The sequence below is a fragment of the Calliphora vicina genome, chromosome 2, assembly GCF_958450345.1.
Source record: "Calliphora vicina chromosome 2, idCalVici1.1, whole genome shotgun sequence".
NCBI classification, from domain to species: domain Eukaryota; kingdom Metazoa; phylum Arthropoda; class Insecta; order Diptera; family Calliphoridae; genus Calliphora; species Calliphora vicina.
Genome location: NC_088781.1, coordinates 23,691,781 through 23,719,368, shown reverse-complemented (window position 1 = coordinate 23,719,368; position 27,588 = coordinate 23,691,781). Strand labels below are relative to the sequence as shown.

General features: G+C 26.8%; 1 protein-coding gene across 9 annotated transcripts in view; it reads right to left on the bottom strand.

Annotated features, from left to right (window-relative positions):
- Nhe2 (Na[+]/H[+] hydrogen exchanger 2) overlaps window positions 1-27,588 on the bottom strand; it is a 192,498-nt gene that overhangs the window by 87,724 nt on the left and 77,186 nt on the right. For 7 of the 9 annotated variants that reach the window (XM_065502465.1, XM_065502473.1, XM_065502467.1 and 4 more), the window contains exons 2-3: window positions 18,557-20,095; window positions 221-422 (exon numbers count right to left, since the gene is read on the bottom strand). In XM_065502465.1, coding sequence (XP_065358537.1) covers window positions 221-422; window positions 18,557-19,798 — 1,444 coding nt within the window. In that variant the 5' untranslated portion in view covers window positions 19,799-20,095. Of the gene's footprint in view, window positions 1-220; window positions 423-18,556; window positions 20,096-24,456; window positions 24,493-24,809; window positions 24,827-27,588 lie in introns of those variants that run through there. The other 2 variants (XM_065502466.1, XM_065502464.1) reach the window with 2 other exon arrangements.

Sequence of the window (27,588 nt, the reverse complement as noted above, 5' to 3'; positions counted from 1 at the left end):
AAATAAGAGATAACAGCTTATAGAAAAGAAATTGAAAAGAAACAATAAACAAAGGCCGAAAATAATAACCAAACTTTAAGTCAAATTAATTAACACACTAATCACAAAAGTTGACAAATTTAATGAAATAATCTCTTGAGTATATAAACTTTTTTTTACTAAATTTGTTCAATTTCTGTTGTGTCAGGGGATTACTTTGTATTTTCTTCGAATTACTCACCAATTTTCGCTATACTGGCCGATAGAATCCAAACACCAATTATAAAAGGTGTTTTCACGCGATCAAACTCCACTTGAGCCAAGGGATAACGATCAGGATGATCACTTCCTCCGGCCTCGTTCGAACGAACTTCGTGTCCCTCATGTGACTTATAAGTGTGCACATCATTTGGAGACGGTGGTATTGAAGATTCAGAAGCGGGCTGAAAAGGTAAAAAATAATGAGAAATTGATTATTTATTGATGTTTTAAATAAAATAGCATCACAAATTAGAAAAAGTATCCAGAACTAAAATAGTACCCAGTACTAAAATAGTACCCAGTACTAAATATAGTACCAAGTGAAATATGTGCAATATTTTATTCGTTTTCAAAATGGCCCTGACTCCTAAAGTAATTTTCCACCTCCTTATCAACGAATCTTGTTACAAAATATTGATTTCAAATCCCTCAAAAATCCCTCAAATAAACTTTTAATGAAAATTACCATTTTTACAAGCAAGAAATAAGAAAGATACTTTAATAGAATAAATAAAGAAAACCCAAATAATACAATCTAAAAAAAAAATGACAAAAGACGAAGAACTTGCTATTTAGCAGTTAAATATTTTTCTAGACATTATTGTGCTCAAATGACCATGAGAAGAGCTGGTGGGGGTAATAATAGCTACTAATTACAATGCGTCTATTAAAGACGCAGACTTTTCATTGATGCCATAGAAACACAAGCTAAAGTTAGCAGCAGCAGCTGTAGTAGCTGGGTAGTAACATCAGCATTAACAGCAGCAGCTACAGATATATTAGATTGTGTCGTTTAAATAAACCTTAATTGTTGTTTATGGCAACAAATTGATAATAAACCACACTAACAGTTGAAAACAATACAAATACTTGTAGTAATTGAACAACTGCTGCAAAAAAGTAAAATACAAAGGGACTTAAATACAAATTATAAGATGAATGTATGAACATCTTCGCAAATAGTAATACAAACGAATAAATACAATAGCCAATGGAATGGAAAGTATTGCAATACAAAATATTTGCAAATAATTGCATCTAGAGTCGGCAGTTAAAATAAACAAAAGTAATCAGTTATTCTCGCTGACTCCTTTTCTTTTTTTTTCATTATTTACTTAATTGTTTTTATTTATTTGCATCATGTGCCTGTAAATATTTCCATGCTAATTATAGAAAACAACAAAAAAAATTGTATTTATAACACTCATGTTTATTTATTATTATTATTACTTTTTGTGTATTTTTGAAATGACAAATAAATATTTTTTTAACTGTCTTGAAAATTTACATAAATAAAGTAAAAAAAAGTTTGTTCTAAAGTAACGGCGACATTGAAAGTTACAATGGAAAAAATATTAAAAACACAATAGCAAGTAACAGACCTTCATTTGACAAATATTTAAATATCCGGCTAGTTGGAGATAAAAAGATAAATGAAAAAAACAAAAAGTTGAGCTGAGTTTTCACAAAATTAAGTACTAAATATAAAAATAGTATCCAGTACTAAAAATAGTACCCGGTAGTAAAAATAGTACCCAGTACTAAAAATAGTACCCAGTACTAAAAATAGTACCCAGTACTAAAAATAGCACCCAGTACTAAAAATAGTACCCAGTACTAAAAATAGTACCCAGTACTAAAAATAGTACCCAGTACTAAAAATAGTACCCAGTACTAAAAATAGTACCCAGTACTAAAAATAGTACCCAGTACTAAAAATAGTACCCAGTACTAAAAATAGTACCCAGTACTAAAAATAGTACCCAGTACTAAAAATAGTACCCAGTACTAAAAATAGTACCCAGTACTAAAAATAGTACCCAGTACTAAAAATAGTACCCAGTACTAAAAATAGTACCCAGTACTAAAAATAGTACCCAGTACTAAAACAGTACCCAGTACTAAAATAGTACCCAGTACTAAAAATAGTACCCAGTACTAAAAATAGTACCCAGTACTAAAAATAGTACCCAGTACTAAAAATAGTACCCAGTACTAAAAATAGTACCCAGTACTAAAAATAGTACCCAGTACTAAAAATAGTACCCAGTACTAAAAATAGTACCCAGTACTAAAAATAGTACCCAGTACTAAAAATAGTACCCAGTACTAAAAATAGCACCCAGTACTAAAAATAGTACCCAGTACTAAAAATAGTACTAAGTACTAAAAATAGTACTAAGTACTAAAAATAGTACCCAGTACTAAAAATACTACCCAGTACTAAAAATACTACCCAGTACTAAAAATAGTACCCAGTACTAAAAATAGTACCCAGTACTAAAAATAGTACCCAGTACTAAAAATAGTACCCAGTACTAAAAATAGTACCCAGTACTAAAAATAGTACCCAGTACTAAAAATAGTACCCAGTACTAAAAATAGTACCCAGTACTAAAAATAGTACCCAGTACTAAATATAGTACCCAGTACTAAATATAGTACCCAGTACTAAATATAGTACCCAGTACTAAATATAGTACCCAGTACTAAATATAGTACCCAGTACTAAATATAGTACCCAGTACTAAATATAGTACCCAGTACTAAATATAGTACCCAGTACTAAATATAGTACCCAGTACTAAATATAGTACCCAGTACTAAATATAGTACCCAGTACTTAATATAGTAATTTATTTATAGTAAATTAGTACTAAATATAGTACTTAGTACTAAATATAGTACTTAGTACTATACTAAATATAGTTACTGGGTACTATATTTAGTACTGGGTACTATATTTAGTACTGGGTACTATATTTAGTACTGGGTGCTATATTTAGTACTGGGTACTATATTTAGTACTGGGTACTATATGTAGTACTGGGTACTATATTTAGTACTGGGTACTATATGTAGTACTGGGTACTATATTTAGTACTGGGTACTATATTTAGTACTAAGTACTATATTTAGTACTATACTAAATTAGTACTGGGTACTATATTTAGTATAGTACTAAATATAGTACTTAGTACTAAATATAGTACTTAGTACTAAATACAGTACTTAGTACTAAATATAATACTTAGTACTAAATAGTCGGACATTCAGTTTAGAAATTACATATTTATTTCCACTGCGCACAGTAGTTTAGTGATCATAATTTGTTTAAATTGTTTTATTTAAAAAAAAAGTCAGCAAAAACATCATAAATAAATATGCGTAACAATTTTCAAGATCAAATTATTATTGATCTATTTTAACAAACAACCATAAATTGTTACAAATTGTTTACATTTCTCAATGACTTTTGAGAGCCCCTGTTTATAAATATAATAATAGTTACGCCCTTTTACAAATAACAGACAGACAAACAACATAAAGTTTTCATTAAAAACTCAATGAAATTTGAAATTTTGACAAGTCAATACATAGAAAAATCCATTGGAAAAATGAGTGCAAAAGAAAGAGAGAGAGAGAGATAAAAACAAATTACACACAGGTGTAAATCATTGTATTGCGTGTCGTGTCTTTATTCTACTGTGTTCGGCTTGTTATGCGCTGACAACTTTGAACACAATATTTTTTACAACAAAACAGACTTCAAACCTCACACTCCAAACCCCACTGTCACACTGCTGACAGGTTTGACTGTTCATCTGTACGTCTGTCATAAACATTCATAAATACTTCATTCATTCATTAACAACCAACATCAGACAACAGTTTGAGGGTACTTGAAAGGAGCACATGACAAACATGAATGAGTTTTTTTTGTGTCTTTTTGACTGTCTGACAGTGCGTGAAAATGAACAAAAAATATTTTTGTGTTGTTTTTTCAAAACGTTTATTATTTGTTTTTATACAAATCAAATGGAAACATGAAATTTATTACTTGTATGTGAACAAAAAAGTATGTAATTCAGTGACATTGTAAACGACCACCATCTTCGCCACCACAGCCTACTGTATCCCCACCATAATCGGTGACAGCGGCAGTATTTACTTAAATCATAAATACTTGTACATGACAATAATGAAGGCAATGATTTGTCACCATTTTTTATACTCAATAAATTTTTTTAACAAGTTTTTTTGTGTGTTTTTATTTCACCGCCAGGCCCCTTTCCAATTTGGGTTTTTCACCTGTTTGATAGACAATTTTTGATTTTATCTCTAGGACGGTCTTTGTTGCTTTTAAATTTAAATATTTAATAGGGATTTTATAGATTTAGGTCGATCAAAAATTATTTATTATCTGTCAATAAAATTAAGCAAATATTTTGGAAAATTTTTCAAAATAAATTTTGAAAATCATTTCTTATTTAAATACATTTAAAAAATCCTCAATACTCCTGCTCTTATACTTTAAAGCAAAGTATCTTTGTTTAAGAAATCTTTGAATCCTATAACAAACTTTTAAACTGAAATATAATCATTGTCATCATCATCATTAAAGCAAAAAGTACTGCTTGCTGCCTTTTGTATACAAGTATTTACTACCCACGGATAATTGTGTCATACGAAACAGTTTAATTTTAAGTTGGTTTTTAGTTTCTTTTTGGGGAATATAATATTATTCACTTATTAATCCAAAGCTAGTTACTAAGTCTTATTCATATAATGAAATTGTTTAAATTATAGACATTTACTACAAAAAAGAAAAAATATACATATATACAAAAAGGTTACTGAACTGTAAATAAATTTAGAAAATTTTGAGCAAACCTATAAGTTTGTCATTCTGCTTGTAATTTGAAATTAAATAAGAAATTTATTATGGAAAGATCCAACATGTCTGATTAAATCAGCTTCGCGAACTAGTTCTCGATACTATATTTAGTACTAAGTACTATATGTAGAACTATGTAAGTACTATATTTAAAACTATATACTTTATTTAGTACTTAGTACTATATTTAGTACTCAGTACTATATTTAGTACTTAGTACTATTTTAGTACTAAGTACTATTTTAGTACTAAGTACTATTTTAGTACTAAGTACTATTTTAGTACTAAGTACAATTTAGTACTAAGTACTATTTTAGTACTAAGTACTATTTTAGTACTAAGTACTATTTTAGTACTAAGTACTATTTTAGTACTAAGTACTATTTTAGTACTAAGTACTATTTTAGTACTAAGTACTATTTTAGTACTAAGTACTATTTTAGTACTAAGTACTATTTTAGTACTAAGTACTATTTTAGTACTAAGTACTATTTTAGTACTAAGTACTATTTTAGTACTAAGTACTATTTTAGTACTAAGTACTATTTTAGTACTAAGTACTATTTTAGTACTAAGTACTATTTTAGTACTAAGTACTATTTTAGTACTAAGTACTATTTTAGTACTAAGTACTATTTTAGTACTAAGTACTATTTTAGTGCAAAGTACTATTTTAATACAAAGTACAATTTTAGTACAAAGTACTATTTTAATACAAAGTACTATTTTAGTACTAAGTACTATTTTAGTACTAAGTACTATTTTAGAACTAAATACTATTTTAGTACTAAGTACTATTTTAGTACTAAGTACCATTTTAGTACTAAGTACTATTTTAGAACTAAGTACTATCTTAGTACTAAGTACTATTTTAGTACTAAGTACTATTTTAGTACTATGTACTATTTTAGTACTATGTACTATTTTAGTACTATGTACTATTTTAGTACTATGTACTATTTTAGTACTATGTACTATTTTAGTACTAAGTATTATTTTCATACTAAGTACTATTTTAGTATTAAGTACTATTTTAGTACTAAGTACTATTTTAGTACTAAGTACTATTTTAGTACTAAGTACTATTTTAGTACTAAGTACTATTTTAGTACTAAGTACTATTTTAGTACTAAGTACTATTTTAGTACTATGTACTATTTTAGTACTATGTACTTTTTTAGTACTATGTACTATTTTAGTACAAAGTACTATTTTAGTACAAAGTACTATTTTAGTACAAAGTACTATTTTAGTACAAAGTACTATTTAAGTACTAAGTACTATTTTAGTACTAAATACTATTTTGGTACTAAGTACTAAGTACTATTTTAGTACTAAGTACTATTTTAGTACTAAGTACTATTTTAGTACTAAATACTATTTTGGTACTAAGTACTATTTTAGTACTAAGTACTATTTTAGTACTAAGTACTATTTTAGTACTAAGTACTATTTTAGTACTAAGTACTATTTTAGTACTAAGTACTATTTTAGTACTTAGTTCTATTTTAGTACTATGTTCTATTTTAGTACTTAGTTCTATTTTAGTACTATGTTCTATTTTAGTACTAAGTTCTATTTTAGTACTAAGTTCTATTTTAGTACTAAGTACTATTTTAGTACTAAGTACTATTTTAGTACTATGTACTATTTTAGTACTAAGTACTATTTTAGTACTAAGTACTATTTTAGTACTAAGTACTATTTTAGTACTAAATACTATTTTAGTACTAAGTACTATTTTAGTACTAAGTACTATTTTAGTACAAAGTACTATTTTAGTACCAAGTACTATTTTAGTACGAAGTACTATTTTAATACTAGGTACTATTTTAGTACTGAGTACTATTTTAGAACTAAGTACTATTTTAGTACTGAGTACAATTTTAGCACTAAGTACTATTTTAGTACTAAGTACTATTTTAGTACTAAGTACTATTTTAGTACTAAATACTATTTTAGTACTAAGTACTATTTTAGTACCAAGTACTATTTTAATACTAGGTACTATTTTAGTACTGAGTACTATTTTAGAACTAAGTACTATTTTAGTACTAAGTACAATTTTAGCACTAAGTACTATTTTAGTACTGAGTACAATTTTAGCACTAAGTACTATTTTAGTACTAAGTACTATTTTAGTACTAAGTACTATTTTAGTACTAAGTACTATTTTAGTACTAAGTACTATTTTAGTACTAAGTACTATTTTAGTACTAAGTACTATTTTAGTACTAAGTACTATTTTAGTACTAAGTACAATTTTAGTACTATGTACTATTTTAGTACTAAATACTATTTTAGTACTGAGTACTATTTTAGTACTAAGTACTATTTTAGTACCAAGTACTATTTTAATACTAGGTACTATTTTAGTACTTTCTACTATTTTAGTACTTTCCACAATATTTAGTACTAAGTACTATATTTAGTACTTGGAAAAATTCTCCTTTACAAAATAAAAACAACAGTTGCTACTTTCACAAAATATAATTTTAATTTTACAGAAAAAAATAAAAAAAATATTTTTCAATGTCTCTTTATCAGTTGTTAAAGCTATCTTACTAATCTTGTTGCCTAGTGTAATTTGAACTTGTAGTTTTTTGTATTATCTTTTAAAAATTTACTTTCCAACTAATTTATTTACATTTCAATTTACATAGCTGCATGTTTGTAAATTGTGTTTATGATGTAGACTAAACAATAAATGTGGTTTTGTATCAAATTATGCAAGTTAAGCATTAGACACCAAGGACCCGTGTTACGATTTGATAAAAGTCAGAGGTTTCTAGGTATTGCATTACTAATTTGCTTTGGAAATGATATAAAAACTAGCAGTAAAAGAACAGACTTGGTAAGTTGAAATCAAATTTTCTCAGTTTGGAGATCATTTGTAAAACGTTTTTTAATATGTATATGTTCTTTATAAAAGGAAAAACATTCGTATTGAAGATTAGAAAAATCTATCCCTAAAAAAACTAAAATTATTATGAACTTTATCGAATAAGGACGTTAGTCGCGTCCTTAGTGTTCCATTATCATTAAAATACTTCATGCTACCCTAAGAATTTGTTTATTTGCTGCTTTGTTTCTCCTACAAAATATTCAAACAGAAGTGTAATATTTAAAAAAAAAACCACACAATATAAAATTACAAAACATTTTTTATATTTTTGTGTTTCAAGAGTTTTTCTCGCGCATCTTCGTACTTTGACCGTAATAGATGGTTTAACATTAATTTCAGTCTTTGTGATGGAAGATTTAATAAAAATCAGTTTCATATGAGTTATGACAAACACTGGAGAAATTGTTAAGCGCTAAAATTAGCAAGATTAAATATACAAAATTTTATCTCAAAAAAAGAAAAATAAGTTTCATATTTTTTGTTGAAATTTTAATCTTTTTTTTATTTTTTGTAAGTAAATTGTTTGTTTGTTCATGACTTAAATAAATATAGACCATGTTAAGTAGAAATAAAACATTTACAAACAAATGATTTAAGAGAAAAATAATTTTAAGATGTTTTATTTTAATTTCATTTGTTTAGTAATAAAATTTTGATAACAAGAACTGTTTAGATCATCAAAATGTGGAGGTTTTGTAAATAATGTTCATAATGTGTGTTTGTAAAACTCGTGTAGAATTGTTAGTTAAATAAATATTTTTCATTTAAATAATAAAATAAAGATAAATAAATTTTTATTTTTAGAGAATTTTAGACAAGGATTTCGTTTAGAAACTTACACTTTTTAAAAGATAATTTTATGAATATTTAAAATATAATGTAATTTCTAGATTACTTAGCGACATATAAGTAACGATTGACTTCACGCTAGATTACCTGGGATGTATAAAATAAACAACTGACCCAGATATGTGTCAAATTACCCAAAAATATATAAATTGGAGTCAGCCAAGTGATAAAATTCCCTTTTTACTTAAAAAATAGATTTATTTTTAATTCCTTTCCTACAACTTTGTTGTACATTAATAAATTTTAATGTCAAGGTTTCTATCTTAGTATCTTTAGCAAATAAAACTTTCAAGTTTAGTTATCTTTTACAGATAAATTTATCAATAACACGTGATATAATTTTTATTACATAAATGTTACTTCAAACAATTATTTACTCAATTAATTATTGATTTGTATTTTATACATATATTTACTCATGTAAAGATAGTTTGTTTGTTTATTTTTAATATCAATTTATTATAATAAATTCGATATGATAATTTCAATCTTTTCATTATTACAAATTTATTGCTGTAACTAATCAAGTGTCATATAAATAAAATTTAGATTATTGAAGTCATGTTTGTGAGAATAAATGTATTTAAATTAAGTTAATTTGTTTCAATAAATAAATTAAAATTATTAAATAACAACTTTAAGTAGCAAAACAATAGCAGATATGTAACAAAACCTAAAGAAACAACAGTGTAAGTTAGTTGCTTATAAATTAGCAATAGACTCAAAAACTTGCATTACCCAGTAATGGGTTTAAATACCAATGTAATGACCCTTCATTACTTACTATATTATTTCCACTCGTTGCAGGCTAACTTGTTACCCTGCACTCTAAATAATAAGGACTTAACTCTTTGCGGTTTAGTGGTCACTTTTCTAACCACCATTTATACAGTCTTTAATTCTTTCCGGATTAGTGGTCACTTTTCTAACCACCTTTTCTAGAGTCTTAAAACAATTTTTAGTGACATTAAGTCATCGTTTAAGTTTTTTGGCAAAACTTTGCCGTCAGATTGCTCTGGTTAGATTAATATATTAATTTGAAAAATATTATAACCGTTGTTTTTCTAAGGGCTTTTCCCCGATTCAATAAAAAGAAGCTAAGAGCGTTTTTAGTTCATCGAATTCAGTGTTAATTTGTTATTTAGTGTTTGTTTGGTAGTCTTGTGCTAACAAAGTAATATTTTATACCAAAATCTTTGATAAATAACGTAAGTAAAAGAGTGGTTAGATTACTAACCACCTACCCCCATTAACACAAAGTCTGGTTATGTGTTAACTAATAGTTATACTACCGGTTAAAATAATTTTTGTATGAAAACTATCAGTATAACTATTAGTTAACATAACCAGGCTTCGTGGTAATGGGGATTAGTGACTTATCTACCCAAACTGCTGTGGTGGAACCAAAATGAGGAATCTTATATACCCTTCACCAATTTATACTTAAAAATATATTTATACCCTTCACCTTCGTGAGAAGGGTATATATAAGTTTGTCATTCCGTTTGTAATTTCTACAATTTTTAATTTCCGACCATATAAAGTATATATATTCTGGATCCTTATAGATAGCGGAGTCGATTAAGCCATGTCCGTCTGTCCGTCTGTCTGTCTGTTGAAATCAATTTTCTGAAGACCCCACATATCTTCGGGATCCAAATCTTCAATAATTCTGTCAGCCATGCTTTCGAGAACTTTGCTATTTAAAATCAGCAAAATCGGTCCATAAATAACGGAGATATGAGCAAAAAACCGGGACAACCTCGATTTTTGACCTATTTTTTATCTATATCTGGATTACTAAGACATTAATATAGACAATATGGATATCTAATGATAGATATTTCAAAGTCCATTGCAACGATGTAGATAAACTATAGTAAGTTGGACCTACAATGGGTCAAAATCGGGAAAAATATTTTTTAACCCGAATTTTTTTTTCATCAAAAAATTTTTTTTGTCATACATTTTTTTTTAAAAAAAAAAAAAATTTTAAAAAAATTGGAAAAAACTTTTTTTAAAAAAAAATTAAAAAACAATTTCAAAAAAAAAATTTTGAAAAACAAATAAATTTTGTTTACCTAAAAATATTTAAAAATATTTATTTTAAAGTATAATTTGGTGAAGGGTATATAAGATTCGGCACAGCCAAATATAGCTCTCTTACTTGTTTTTTTAATATTTTTATTTAAACAAAATTATTTTTTTTTTTTAAAAAAGTTTTTTCCAATTTTTTTTAAAATTTTTTAGTTTTTTAATTTTTAAAAATTTGTTTTATTGGAAAAAGAATTTAAGACAAAAAAATTTTTTTTGATGAAAAAAAATTCGAGTTAAAAAATATTTTTCCCGATTTTGACCCATTGTAGGTCCAACTTACTATAGCCTTATATACATCGTTGCAATGGACTTTGAAATATCTATCATTAGATATCCATATTCTCGATATTAATGACTTAGTAATCCAGATATAGATTAAAAATAAGGCAAATATCTAGGTTGTCCCGTTTTTCCCTTATATCTCAGCCATTTGTGGGCGGAATTTGTCGATTTAAAATAGCAACCGAGCCGAAAGAATTCCCGATATATTGATGTATGAATCATGTATGTATTTGGGGGCTATGGAAAGTTGATTTCAACATACAGACGGACAGACGGACCTGGCTATATTGACTTCGCTATATATTTGGTTACATTAAACTTCACAAAGTGAAGTTCACTTGTGTCTAATTACTTAGCAATCACTCCAATTTATATATTTTCGGGTTATTTGACAGGTATGTTCTCTTTTTAATGTAAATAGAAGCCAGTTGGTTAATTTATACTTCCCTGGTAATCTAGATTGAAGGCAATTATCACTTTAGTGTCTCTAAGTAATCTAGAGTGTAGTCATAGTAATTTTCCTAATATGTAATTGCTTGTCTAACCCGAATTTATATTTATTTTGACCCATATGTAGTCTTTCTAAATCAAAGAGAAGTCAATTTAATAATTTATACATCCCATGTAATCCAAAGTATAGTCAATTATCACTTCACTGTCTCTAAGTAATCCGGAAAGTAGTCACCGTAATTTTAATTTATATCGAATTACTTGGCTGATTTAAATTTTTATATTTTTGTGTAATTTGCTATTTGTAATGTAAATAGAGGTCAATAGTTTACTTTATATATCCCAGGTAATCTAAAGTAATCTAGAGTGTAGTCACATTATTTTTATACCCCACACCACCATAGTGGGGAGGGTATTATGCGTTTGTGCAGATGTTTGTAACGCCCAAAAATATTAGTCTAACACCCACCTTAAAGTATACCGATCGACTTAGAATCACTTTCTGAGTCGATTAAACGATGTCCGTCCGTCCGTCTGGCTGGCTGGCTGGCTGTCTTGTGCGCAGAGTACAGGTCGCAATTTTGAAGATATTTCGATCAAATTTGGTACATATTATTTTTTCGGCTCAAGGAAGAAGCCTATTGAAACTGGCTGAAATCTGTCCATTATTTCACCTAGCCCCCATACGAATGTCCTTCCGAAATTGGACTTTATCGGTCATAAATGTTTAATTTATAAATGTATCTCCACAAGTTGCACTCCAAATAAGTTTTATATATACAAAATTCATGTCACCAAATTTTGTTACGATCGATCCATAATTAGTCGTAGCTCCCATATAGACCCGCTTCCGAAAATCACTTTAACGTGCATAAATCGCTTAAAAATGTTGGTATACTCACAAAATTCAACATAGTAAACTTTCATATAGACACAAATCACACGACCTAATTTCATGGTGATCGGTCCATAATTGGTCATAGCCCCCATATAAGGACCACTTCCGAAAATCACTCAAAAATACAAATTATTGAAATTTTAAAAGAAAAAATGTTTTTACTCTTTTACTTAGTGTAGGGTATTATATGGTCGGGCTTGACCGACCACACTTTCTTACTTGTTTTCTAATAAGTCCATGACTTTTTGAATTTCCCGCCTCTTAACTGAAAGGGAAACACTGCTGCTAACAATAGGCATCTGTCAGTTGACTCCTGTCTAAATTTTAGCAAGCTGATTCATTCAGTTTGTGTCTGACAGCCATTTATAGCAGACTACCTCGTGAGTTGAGGAGAAATTGGAAAATTTCGTCTGCTTATTAAGCATTATTTTTTACGAAAAGAAAAACACTCAAATAAAGACTAATCTTGATAAATACTATGGGAACTCTGCACCATCAATTTCAATGGTAAAAAAGTATTTTAATGAATTTCATTGTGGCCCTATATGCATAGAAGATTCCGAACATTCTGGACGCCCGAAACAATTTGTTGGCCAATCGGAGATTGAAAGTTCGAGAGATTGTGCAGGCCATAGGCATCTCAGTGGTTTCAATTTTGAATGAGCGTTTGCTCACAATCGATCACAAATGTAATCGTGCACGCATGTCCTTCCATGGCAAAAATCCATGAATTAGGCTACGAATTGCTCCGAGTGGCTATTTCTTGTTTCCAAATCTGAAGAAATGACTCGACGGAATAAGAGATAGCATTTATTTGCATTTAATCTATGAAATAATTAAAAATTATATTTGTTGAAGTCGTTTTATTAGAAAAAAATATGACTCTTAAGTTAAAAATAATAAAATTTTAGCGCCTTCTTATATTCTAGTATCAATCAATTAAATTTAAATTTATTTTTGTATTTATTTAGCTGTTGATATTTGTTTCAAATTCCTAGAAACTCTTGACAAATGCATTTCTTTAGATGAGAGTGAGCAGCCCGTCTTGGTACTCAGCAGGGCCAATTAGATTAATTGTTACATACTTGTAGCAATTGTAATTAAAAGCAATTTTAATTAAAAACAATTAATAATTTCAATAATTTTTTTCCTGAGTCATTTATGCTTTATATGGAAGTTATGATCAATTAGGGAATGATCGAAATGAAATTAGATCGCGTGATTTCATTTATTGTTACTATAGGTCATATTATGATTATTTTGGAACATAATATGATCACTTCAGAACATATTATGATCAAACATGATCATAATATATTGTGAATATATGTCAAACATGACAATTATATAACGTCTATATTTGATCATAATATGTTGCTCTTAGATTATGTTTAACACAACCATGTTTTTTCTCTGCAAAAAAAAATATTACAAGTGAATCTCACTAATTTAGTAAGAGTGTTTTAAACAGTGTTTAAAAAACTAGACTACAAGTAGCAGTAGCAACGAAAAAACACAAGTAGTCTAGTTAAAAAATTAATAAAAACTCGGAGTCAATAATTACTACTACTACTGCTACCTTCACATTTTGGTAGCAGTAGTTGTAGTAGTACTAATAAAAGAAAAATTTAAAAGTAGCAGAGTAATCAGTAACTCAAAAAAAAAACACTTTGGTGTTTAAGGTAGCAATAGAAAATAATTTCTATTGCTACCTTAAAAAAGAAAATCTTTTGATGTAGCAGTCATTATTTTTTAATTAATTCTGCTACTTTTAAAATTTAGTAGTAATAGAAGTAGCAGTTGAGGTAGTAGAAGAAGTAGCAGTTGAAGTAGCAGCTAAGTAGCAGTTGAGGTAGCAATAAAATAAGTCAAAAATAAAAATCTTCAGCCAAAAAAGTATATTATGTGTTGTTGTTGTTAATGTATATTTGTGTAAGTTGATCGTGTTGTAAACAAAAGTTCGGCTTTTTTGTTATACACACAGAAAACACGATCCTTCTGTTAGCAACACGAACATCTGAGACGAATAAAAACGACTAATTCTTTCAAACTCTCTCAAAACAAAAACAACACACAGTGTTTAATTCTGTCAATTTTGGTGTTATGACTGAAGATTTTCTTTTTTGACTACTTTTATTGCTACCGTAACTGCAGCATCAACTGCTACTTTACTGCTACCTTAAAAATTAAAACTCGATATAGAGCAGTATGCTACTACTCCATTTACAATTCATGTTTTATTACTACTGCTCTGTTAAGAGTTTTATATTTTGAAGGTAGCAGTAGTTTTAAAAAAACAAGAAAACGAAAAAAGACAAATGCTACTGCTACCGCTACATACACCTTTTTGAAGCAGTAGTTGTAGCAACAGTTAAAAATTTGTTAGTTATCGTAGCTTTTTAAACACTGGTTTTAAACAGACAATCAAATGGAATAAAAAACTAAATCAACTTGGAATTTCTCAAGCATCATTACGAGTGTTGGACTGGAAACTATAAAAAAAAAAACATTTAAAACTTAATTCTCTTCCAACAATATTTAGACTATTTCGTCGGAAATGCATAAATCTCCCTCTAAATTGCAACTATAAAAACAAAATTTGTAATTCAAATTAGTAACATTTTAATACTTGCAGCAATTTGTTTTTTTCAAACATCCAACCAAGTAATGGCATAAATACTTTTTATGAAAATATATTCAAATTATTTTAGAAACCTGATTATAGCTGTATTAAATGTTGTTTTAAATTTTGTTTCATTGTAGCAAATCTATAATATTTAGGGGACTTTCTAAACACCAAAGTGTTTTTTTTTTGAGTTATTTACTTTTTAATTTATTGCTTTTCGTAGTGACAAAAAAAAATTAATAAGTCACGTCTATTTTCAGAATATAAATTAATTATTTATTAGCCCTTAGGGGGGTAAACGAAATTGCATCATATCCATTTCAGGTTTTAGAAAATATTATACAAAATTTCTATAAAAATTACACAAAATTTTAATTTGTTTTTATTTGAATTTTAGCTTTAATCCTATAATTACAAACTTTATTTGATAAAAAAAACTAATTACTTCTTATGAAAATGTTTTACTGTAGTACTTTCTTAGTTTTCTATAGAATTGCAAGTAGATTATGCCACCACAAGTCATGTATTTCATTGAAATCTTTGTCATAATTCAGTTGTTCGGGAAGATATCGAAATTTTTTAGAAGCCTCATTGGGTATATTAAGAGATGTAGACGATGCCAGAGATGCACAAGACTGCAATAATAGAAATAGTTGAGAAGCTGCCTTAGACATTGATGTTATTAGAAATACTGTATTAAATATAATAACTAAATTTTTAAATTAGACTTAGATTTTATGCACTGCATTATGAATGTAATAACAGGCTATGCTGTAGACCAACACAATATTAAAGTTTTGATTTCAAATTCAATTTCAAAAATTATTGAATAGATAATTTTCGTAATTGAAAACACATTTTTGTTATTTTTTGTGTTTCAATTACGAAAATTATCTATTCAATAATTTTTGTATTTGAAATTCAACCAATAAAGAAAATTGTATATTCAATTGTCAAAATTATCAAATTCAAAACTAAAAATTCAATAGAAAATATCAGAAAATTTTGTTTTTGAGCACATGAATACATGATTCAATTATAAAATAATTGAAACCAGTTCAATATGTGATAAATGTTTGAATTGAAATATAATTTTTTCTGTGTATTTAAGAAATTTTGAAAAAAAAATGTTGTGAAAACCTTTATTTTTTTATTACTTTTACAACATTCTCAATCATTTACATTTGATAAAAGATTTGATTTCAAATCATTCTCAATTTGAGAGCAAACTTTTCCCAATGTTGCTCAATTTCCTATCCATTTTAGACAGTAATTTTCTGTAATGTCTTTTTTGTGTCATTTGACACGTATGTGCTCTTTGTAATGCAAAGATAAGTCAATTGGTTACTGCATATATCCCAAGTAATACAAAATGGAGTCAATTGCCACTTTAGTGTCTCTAAGTAATCTAGAGTGTAGGCATAATAATTCCCTTTAAGACAGTAATTTTCACGAATGTCTAATTACTTGTCTTGAGATGCTATATTTTGGTTAATTTGACAAGTACGTATGTGCTCTTTTTAATGCAAAGCAAAGTCAATTGATTATTTTATACATCCCAGGTAATCTAGCGTGAAGTCAATTGTCACTTTAGTGTCTCTAAGTAAACTAACTTTAAACTTTAAATATTTTTAATATAATTTTATATTATAGAGTCTAGTATTCTGACTTATGCCAAGCAAATCGGTTGATTAAGTAGTAGTAAATAAAATTAAATTCGATATATAATGTAATATAATATATTTGGGGGCTTGTTATTTTATCAATTAATGACGTAAATTGTCAAATGAACAAACTTTACTGTCTATTAATGGTTTATTAATAATATATATGATTTTCAAGACAAACTTCTAATAATATTTTAGCATTTATTAGTGGGAGGAAGGGTTGTATACAAGAAACAAGGTATTAACTTAAAATGAGTCAATATACTTTTAGACTGACTCTGTATAGCTGGTATCTTATTGGCTTGATTATTGTAAGCTGAGCTTTAGGCTGGCTATTAAAGGCCAATTAACTTAGGACAAGTACATTATAATAATGTGAATTCCTATTTCCGTTTAATCGGTTAATCGACACAAATTAATCGGTTTATTTGTTATTTGAAAATTGCCAATTTTGTATTATTCGAACAGTTAACCGACCAAAATTAATCGGTTAACCGATTAACGGTTAATCGATTGAATACCCTAGTAATTAGTGATGACCCTAATTGACATAAAACTCACACAAAAGTAACAATGTTCAAAATTGTTAAAACACATCAAATTTTATTCGAGATTGTCCTACCTACTGATGCAAAACATTTTTCCTAGTGCAGCGATTTTACTGATTTTCAATACTGAACGGCTTAGGACAATAACAAAGATTCCCAGTGAATCTCAGTAATTTCTGAATTTTATTTTAAACGTAACAGTGATTTACACAAACATATAAGCGGAAATAGCAAAATAGACCTTCAATTTGAGAAAAACTATATAAAGTTTGAATTATACAACTCTAATTCTTTGCGATTGTTGCACTGGAGACTATACAAATTATGGAAAATATTTAAAACTTTTTTGTTTAAAAAAATATTTAAAGAACATGAAATTTTTATGATGAAGAAAAAATTTTGTTTAAAAAAAATATTTTTCCCGATTTTGAATCATTGTCAATGAGAATTTCTATGGCGTTATATACGTCGTTGGAAAGGTCTATAAAATGTCTATTAGATATATAGATAGACTTAGTAATACAGATACATATAGCTAAAAAAAATAGGTAAAAAATCGAGCTTATATCTCATCCATTTGTGGTTCGACTTTTCCGAATTTAAATAGCAACTGAACCAGGACAATACCAGATTTATTGAAGTATCAATCATGTTTGTAAGTTATTTAAGGGCTTCGGAAAGTTGATTTCAACACACAGACAAACAGACGGAAAGGGCTATATCAACTCCGTTTAGGAGTTCGCAAATGAAAAATGTAGAAATTCTAAACGGAATGACAAAATGAAATTCAGCAATCATCCAACCCCGAAACCAAAAATTTTTTATATGAAAAAGGAAAAAAGAAAAAATTAAAAAAAAAATATTTTTTATTTTATCACCCCCAAATGGTTGACTTGGATCCGCGCCTGCCCTTGGTGGAACGAATACAAATATTTAAAAATAATTTTTCTTGAAGATTTCAAATTATTATCTGATAGTTTTCTTTATATAATAGAAACTCTTAAGTTTAGGATCTACACACAGCGTCAAAAGTGAGTAAACACCAGCGAATTTTTTGATTTTTTTTAAGATCGTGAAATTCATTATATTCCGACTTAAATCTTTTTTTTCCGAACCGAATCTATTATTCAACACAATCTCCAACAAACCGAAACTTTTAAATTTGAATCCATGGATAGATTTTATAATTTTCATTATCTTAAAAAAAAATCAAATAATTTTTGGTGTTTACTCACTTTTGAGGCTCACTGTAAACCAAATTCCCTTCAATTAAAAAAAATAATTAAAATCAATAAAAAAAAATATTCTGGACTTACATTACTTTTACCGGAAACACTGTTATCCAAAGGCTTCACCGCCGCTGCGCCATCACTGGCTGCCACTGCTGGTGGTAGGGTTTCGCCCACAATGGCATTATTGGAACTTTCCAAATTTGGACGGGCTTCAATGCGATTGACACACGAAAAGAAAACACAGACCACAAACAGGAAAATCACTTTCTTATTCGTTAGCAATTTGAATTGAAAAGCTTTTTTAGGTTTCGTTGAGGATGACGAAGAGGTGGAATCCGTATTTGTAGAGGCGTTTGGTGGTGTTTGTGTCTGTGATTTGGGCTGATCTTTTGTTGGTTTATCTTGGCGATAGGCGGCAAAACGTGGATCATTGGGTTTAATAGTGTTTTTATCACAAAACTCCACAAATGACAACCACATTTGTAGCAGTAGAACACGCAAATAGGCCATTATTAAGTTGTTGCCAGGACTACTATTATTATTACTATTATTTGTAGGATTATTATTTACAGGGGAGCAGGAATTAGAGGAATTATTAGCAGCATCTTTGGATAGTAAGGAGTCAGAGGAGGAATTTTCCTGCTCCAGTTGTTGTTTGTGCTTATTTATAAGATTTTTTCTTTTACTTAAACTATTTGTAGTGGTTGTAGTTGTATTACTAAACATTTTACTATTACTATTTATAGTTTTTGTAGTTGTTTTATTATTATCATTAACATTATTAGTAGTTTCATTAAGTTTATTAATATTTTTACTAAAGTTTTTAGCACCATTCAAAACCGTTGTTTCATTATCATCATCTACGCCATCATTCTCTTCATTATTTTCTTGTTTGTTGTCCTCATTTAGACGTTTAAAGCAATTCTCACAGCATTTTTGTTTTAATTGTTGTTGTTGACTCTTTAAGTCATCCAATTTGTTATTGCACCAACATGCCCTTCGAGCCAAATTCATTTCTTGCTCTAGCGATGGCGTCTTCTTGTCCTTTGACTCTTCGCGCTCATCCTGGGCTGCCATCATCATTGTTTGTTGTTTCTTATTAACAGCCATTTTGTTGGCAGCTCTTTCTAATTTCTGCCTTTGATTTTCTGTTGTTGTTGTTGTTGTCGCAGTTGTTTCTTGCGGCCCAAAGGTGTTTTTGCTGGCAAAGAAATTTAGAAATTCTTTTTCTTCTTGTTCGTGTTTAGCTCGTTCACCTTTTTTTCGACCTGCCGGACCTTGATGAAAATATTCATTAGAATTTCTGGTCAGTAGGTCGTAAAACATTTTCTCTGTTGCTAAAAGATTTTGTTTGTTAAATGGGTTTTACTTCAACTGGCGTGTTTGTAGGGAGTTTGTTTAGGTTTCCTTAAGTTTTAGAATGTGTTATCACGCAAACATTTGTAATGTTTTTTTGTTTGTTTGTTTTTGGATTTCTTTTCTTTTTTTTGCTCTACATTAATTTTTCTAAGATTTTCTTTTTTAAATTTTTAATTTTTTTGTTTGTTTTTCTAAACTAAGTTTATTTTAGTTTGAGTTTGTAGTTGTAGTTGGTATGTAAATTAAGTACGTTGTTTTTGAATTCTGTAAAGGGAAAAAGATAAATACAGCAATTAGAAAAAAATTGGAAAAATATTAACAAAATTAAAATTTTATTTTATTATCAGATAGATAACAGATAAATGTACTTAACTATAGAACATTTAAATGATTTCTTTAATATATATTTTTTGAATACTTCATCAAACTTGCAACATATTGTGTAAGTCTAAACAAATTTTCCAAAAATATTTAAAAATTTCAAATTATTTTTAAATTATCTAATAGATAACAGTATGGTGTACCAAAATATAAAAAAAACCTAAAGATTTCCTTAATATATATTTCATTAAAAATTCATCAAACTAGAAAAATGTTTGTAAAACTAACAAAATCTTTCGATAATATTTAAAAATTATTGTATTTGAAAATTTCAAATTATTTCTGCTTTATCTGATAGATAACAGTATGATGTACTAAAATATAAAAAAACTTATACATTCCTTTAATATATATTTTTTTAAATAATTCATCAAACTTGCAAAATTTGTATTTAAATTTTTCAAAAAATTTAAAAAAAAATAATAATATTTGAAAATTTTTAAAAATTTCTACATTATCTAATAGATAACAAAATTATGTAATAAAATATATAAAAAACTATATCATGCCATTAATACTAATATTTGAAATACTTATTCAAACTTGAAATATTTTTATATGTCTAACCAAATTTTTAAAAATATTTAAAAAATAGTTTTATTCGAAAATTTCAAATTATTTCTACATTATCTGATAGTTAAATATATGATGTACTAAAATATATAAAAACTTAAACATTCCTTTAATATATATTTCTTTAAATATTTCACCAAACTTGATATATTTTTCAAAAAGTCATTTAAATTTTTCAAAATTTTTAAAAAATTGTAAAAAAATAATTATATTTGAAAATTTTGAAATATTTTTACATTATCTGATAGATAACACAATGATGTTAATAACATATATAAAAACCGAATCATTCCCTGAATTTATATTATTTAAATATTTGTTCAAACTTGAAAAATTTGTGTAAGTCTAAACAAATTTTCTGCAAATTTTTAAAAATATTTAAAAAATAGTTTTATTCGAAAATTTCAAATTATTTCTACATTATCTGATAGTTAAATATATGATGTACTAAAATATATAAAAACTTAAACATTCCTTTAATATATATTTCTTTAAATATTTTATCAAACTTGATATATTTTTCAAAGTTATTTAAATTTTTCAAAATTTTTAAAAAATTTTAAAAAAAATAATTATATTTGAAAATTTTGAAATATTTTTACATTATCTGATAGATAACAAAATAATGTAATAATATATATAAAAAACTATATCAATCCATTAATACTAATATTTGAAATAGTTATTCAAACTTGAAATATTTGTGTAAATCTAACAAAATTTTCTGCAAATTTTTAAAAATATTTAAAAAATAGTTTTATTTGAAAATTTCAAATTATTTTTGCAATATCTGATAGTTAAATATATGATGTACTAAAGTATAGAAAACATAAAGCCCTTCTTTAGTAAATATTTTTTTTAATATTTCATCAAAGTTGCAACATTTTTCTAAGTCTATTGAAATTTTTAAATAAATTTTAAAAATAATTACATTTGAAAACTTTTAAATATTAGTACATTATCTGATAGATAACAAAATAATGTAATAAAATATATAAAACCTGAATCATTTCCTTAATTCATATTATTTAAATATTTATTCAAACTTGAAAAATTTGTATAAGTCTAAACAAATTTTCGGGGAATTTTTAAAAAAATTTAAAAAATAATTTTATTTGAAAATTTAAAATTATTACTGCATTATCTGATAGTTAAATTTATGATGTACTAAAATATAGAAACTATAAATGATTTCCTTAATATAGCTTGGGAGTATGACTGAATCTTTTGAACGCCGTTTTTTGTTTTTAATAACTTATATGTCATTTTGAAGGGCATATATCTGTCATTAATTCTCACTTAAACACCAAAGTTTTTTTTGCTTCGAAAATGTCGAATTTTGTGCCAACATAGCGTCATATGCGAGAAGTTTTACTTTACTTCTTTAATTTGAAAAAAGGAGCCATTACACCATAAAGATTGTTGATAAACTCAACAAGAGCTGCAAAATAATTGGGAGCTACTCAAAATGTTTGGAATAGTAGGATTAATCTAAAAGAAGGGAAATTGGGTACCATACGAATTGAAGTCGAGAGATCTTGAAATACGATTTTTCATGTCCGAAATGATGTTTGAACGCTATAAAAGACAAAAATTTCTGCACCGAATCGTTAATTGCGATGAAAAATGGATCCATTATGATAACCCGAAGCGCTAGAGATCGTACGTGAAGCCCAGCCAACCAGACGAATGGCGCTAAGGTAATGCTCTGTATTTGGTGGTAGCAAAAGGGTCCTATCTATTATGAGCTGCTGAAATCTGGCCAGACCTCCACAGGGAACCTGTACCGAACGCAACTGATTCGATTGAAGCGAGCATTGGCCGAAAACCGACCAGAATATGCGGCCAGATATGACAAGTTTCGGGTACATGTTGCAATAACTGTTAAAAAGTGTTTGGGAAGTTTTGCCTCACCCGCGTTATAGTTGAGACCATGCCCCGTCCGACTATTATTTGTTTCACTTCACTTTGGAACAGAGTATCCGATATTGGCCCGATTTTTTCTTGGCCTCAAAAGATGAGCTGTGATCTTGGCTCGGAATCCATATGTTTGCCAGAATGATGGAAAAAGGTCATAGCTAACAATGGCCAATACTTTCTACAAATTTATATTGTACAAATGTTTAAAAATAAAAGCTAAAAAAGCTTCAATTTATTTTGCATTATCTGGTAGACAATAATTCAAACTACTAAAATATAAAAACAAGTAAGAGCGCAATATTTGGCCGTGCCAAATTATACTTAAAAATACAAATTTTTAGGTCAACTAAAATTAAAGAAAAAAAATCCAAAATTATTTTTTTTTTAAAAATTTTATAATTTTTTAAAAAAAAAAAATTTCAAATTTATTAGTGAAAAAAATTTTAGACAAAAAATTTTTTTTTGGTGAAAAAAAATTCGAGCTAAAAAATCTTGTTCCCGATTTTGACCCATTGTAGGTCCGGCTTACTATGTTTTTATTTTAGACCTTGCAAAGGTCTTTGAAGTATCTATCACTAGTTGATCGCCCCGGCTTCGCCCGGTAGCATTTACTAATGTTAGTTCTTCAAGTTTCTCCCACCCACTCACACCAGCCTGTTCTTATTTTTTTGCAAATAAAATATCTAAATTTGTACTGCATACTTTAGGGAGCTTTTTTATTACAGTTGACTGGACTCCCAAAAAAAGAAAGAATTTCCGAGTTTTACACGGAATTTTTGATTTTTTTTCTCGAAAATTTCGAATCGAATAAAAAAAAAAATTCCAAATCGGCTGTTCTCACGTGATGACATGACATACATGGACCATTCCATTTTTATATATATAGATTAGATATCCATATTGTCTATATTAATGATTTAGTAATCCAGATATATGTAGATCCTGGGTTTTCTCCGTATATCTCAGCCATTTGTGGGCCGTTTTTCTCGATTTTAAATAGCAATCGAACCGGGTCTATAACGGATATATGAATAGTATGAATCATATACATATGTAAGTTATTTGGGGGCTACGGAAAATTGATTTCAACATACAGACGGACATAGCAATATCGGCTCCGCAATCTATATCGATCCAGAATATAACAATTTTCTTAACTTTAACCGTTTAGACCGCTAAACTAAATATTTAAAAAACTAGAAAGTTTGAAAGTATTTTTTATGTTATCATTTAGATAATGACAAAATGTTTAACTTTTTAAATATTTGATCTTTTTTTTTGAAGTGATCTACATAAATCTTTTTACATTCATTATTAGGTAAGTATTTTCTCAGCAAGTATTTTGCCCTAAAACATTTGTTTACATTTATTTTCATTATTTTTTAAAATAAAGATCAATCTATTTAAAAAATTGATCTTTATGATTTTTTTATATTTTTTTTTTATTGAAATTTATGAATGTTCTTTTAGATAACAATTACAATTTGTACACTTTAAATTTCTATTGTAGTTAATTGATGTTATTGACATTATTGTCAATTCCTGGTTAAAGAAATTTAAATTAATTTTTTTTTTGAAAACACTAGCACACAGCAGACATAATTTGACTCAATATCATTGTGATTTATGATCAATAAATTTGTATAGTCTTTTTTAGAATATTGAATATTGCCATAAAAATGTCACAATATGTTGATGGTTGCTCAATTACCCGCTTAATTAAATTGTGGCCACCAAAAAAAAATGTTTACAATTTACGCCAAGAAAACAAATTGATAAATGGAACAGAACAAATTATCAATTAACAAATTAACTTTTTTTTTTTTGACTAAACTTGAACTTTAAATTAAAGAACACAACTGGCACAGAAAAAAGGGAAAACTAAAATTTTTAATTTATTTTTTTTAAGGAATCTTATTTATCTTCTGATAAGTTAACAAGATAAAGAGTAAGATTGAGATAAACAAGATGGAAAACAAGCACACACTTGAAATTTTGAAACGAGTAAACACCGTAGTTACTTCATTTGTAAAGTTTTGGAATTTTATTTTTCAACCGAATTTCGTAAATAATTGAAGGCACTTAAACAGACCAACCAACTGACCTGACGCAATAACCAACTGAAACTGGTTTCAAAATTTTCAAATCAAGAAGCTTTATAACTTTTTCTTTAATACATTCTGTATCTTTCTTTCTTTTCATTCAACAAGAAAATTATGTTTGATATGAATTACTTACTTACTACCACAGTTACTAGAACTTAAATACGAACACACAGATACATTCCTATCTATGTATAATATTATACATACAGATAAATAAATGTGTTATATAGTTTAGACCAACAATTAAAAAATGTGTTAATAACTGTTAAATTTTATTTAAACTTAAATACACCTTCACCAACGCATGTATCTCTATCTCTACCTTACAATTTTGTTGTATGTAGATCGATTGTTATAATAGATAGATCGTGTATTTGTGCTAGTAATACAATACAAAGCAAAAAAAAAGAAAAAGAGAGGAAATTATTTAATTTAATAAATAAATATTTAATAAAAATTTTAAAAATAGCTAAATAAATATTGTGTTTTTTCAACTTTAGATAATTAAATATGTTCGTATAGTGTTGATAATTGACGATTAAGTATCAATTTATGAAGTTGCTAATTTTATTATTTAATTGCAAAATTAACTAAGAAAATAATAATAATAATAACAATAAAACATATTTTTTAACACACACACTCACTCAATTTTGCCTAACGCAGTATTGACTGAAAATTCAAATAATCGAAATGGAAAATAAATTAACACACACGTGAATTTGCACATTAATTCAATTCAAAAAAAAATTAAATTCAATGGAATTTTTATCAACGGAATTTTGAGTAACACTTATTTGAGATAATTCTAATATACTCCCAATAATTACCAAAAAAATACAAGTAAGAGAGATATATTCGGCTGTGCCAAATCTTTTATACCCTTCACCAAAGTATACTTTAAAATATAAACAAAATTTATAACTGGAAAAAAGAAAATGTGTTTAAAAAAATTTAAAAAAAACAAAGGTTAAAAAATATTTTTCCCGATTTTAACACATTGTAGGTCCGAATTGCTATGGCGTTATATACATACGTCATTATATATTGTGTAATCCATATAAAGATCAAAATTGGATCAAAAATCGAGGTGGTCGTGGTTTTTTCCTTACATCTCAGCCATTTCTAGGCCGATTTTCTCAATTTTAAATAGCAACCGAAATTTTTTTTTTCTATTTTCATTTAAAAATTTTTGAAAATTTTTTTTCCAAAATTTAATTTTATTAATGAAAAAATTTTATTTTAAATTTTAACCGAAATTTTTTTTTTTCAATTTTCATTTCAAAATTTTTGAATTTTTTTTTTTTAATTTTTAATGAACATTTTTTTTTCCAAAATTTAATATTTTTTTTTAATTTAAATTTATTATATTCAAAATTTTTTTTTCCCAAAATTTTATTTTTTTTTAATTTTATTAGTGAACAAAATTTTATATTAAATTTTAACCGAAATTTTTATTTTCAATTTTCATTTCAAATTTTTAATTTTATTAGTGAAAAAAATTTTATTTTAAATTTTAACCGAATTTTTTTTTTTCAAAATTTAATATTTTTTTTTTAATTTAAATTTATTATATTCAACATTTTTGAAAATTTATTATATTCAAAATTTTTGAAAATTTTTTTTCCAAAATTTAATTTTATTAGTGAAAAAAATTTTATTTTAAATTTTAACCGAAATTTTTTTTTTCTATTTTCATTTCAAAATTTTAAAAAAATTTTTTTTTTTTAATTTTTAATGAACATTTTTTTCCAAAATTTAATATTTTTTTTAATGTAAATCTATTATTTTCAACATTTTTTTCCAAAATTTTTTTAATTTTATTAGTGAAAAAAATTTTATTTTAAATTTTAACCGAAATTTTTTTTTTTAATTTTCATTTCAAATTTTTTTTCTATTTTTATTTCAAAATTTTTGATAATTTTTTTTTTAATTTTTAATGAACATTTTTTTCCAAAATTAAATATTTTTTTTTAATTTAAATTTATTATATTCAAAATTGAATTTTTTTTAATTTTATTAGTGAAAAAAATTGTATTTTAAATTTTAACCGAAATTTTTTTTTTCAATTTTTATTTCAAAATTTTTAAATTTTTTTTTTTTTTAATTTTCAATGAAATTTTTTTTTTCCAAAATTTAATATTTTTTTTAAATTTATTAGTGAAAAAAATTGTATGACAAAAAATTTTTTTGGTGAAAAAAATTCGGGTTAAAAAATATATTTTCCGATTTTGACCCATTTTAGGTCCGACTTACTATGGCCTTATATAAATAAGTCTATCTATCATTAGATACACAGAGAAAATTGCAACCGAATTTGTTGCCAATCGAATCGGTTGCACACATAGAGTTTTTCGCTTCTATCCACTGAAAGTCAGTTGATAAAGAAGAATTTCGTTTGAAGCAACCAAACTTTTGTTACCATTTCTAAAATATCGTAGCCACAACCATAAAATTCGGTCACTAAAATAAACTCATTTGATAGGCAACAAATTCGGTTGCTATTACGAATCTGTATTCTCTGTGTATCCTTTCAAATTTTTAACTTTCATTTTGAAACATTTGTACCAATATAAATTCATTCAAAGTATTGTTAGCTCTAACCTTTTCCCATCTTTCTGGCAATATGTATATCGATTCCGAGCTAAAAGAACTGCTCATCTTTTGAGGCCAATATCAAATCAAGCCAATATCGGACACTCTGTTCCAAAGTGATGCATATCCCAGAGAGAGCTTTTTTCATTGATCAAAACAAATGGTAGTCGGAGGGGGCAAGTT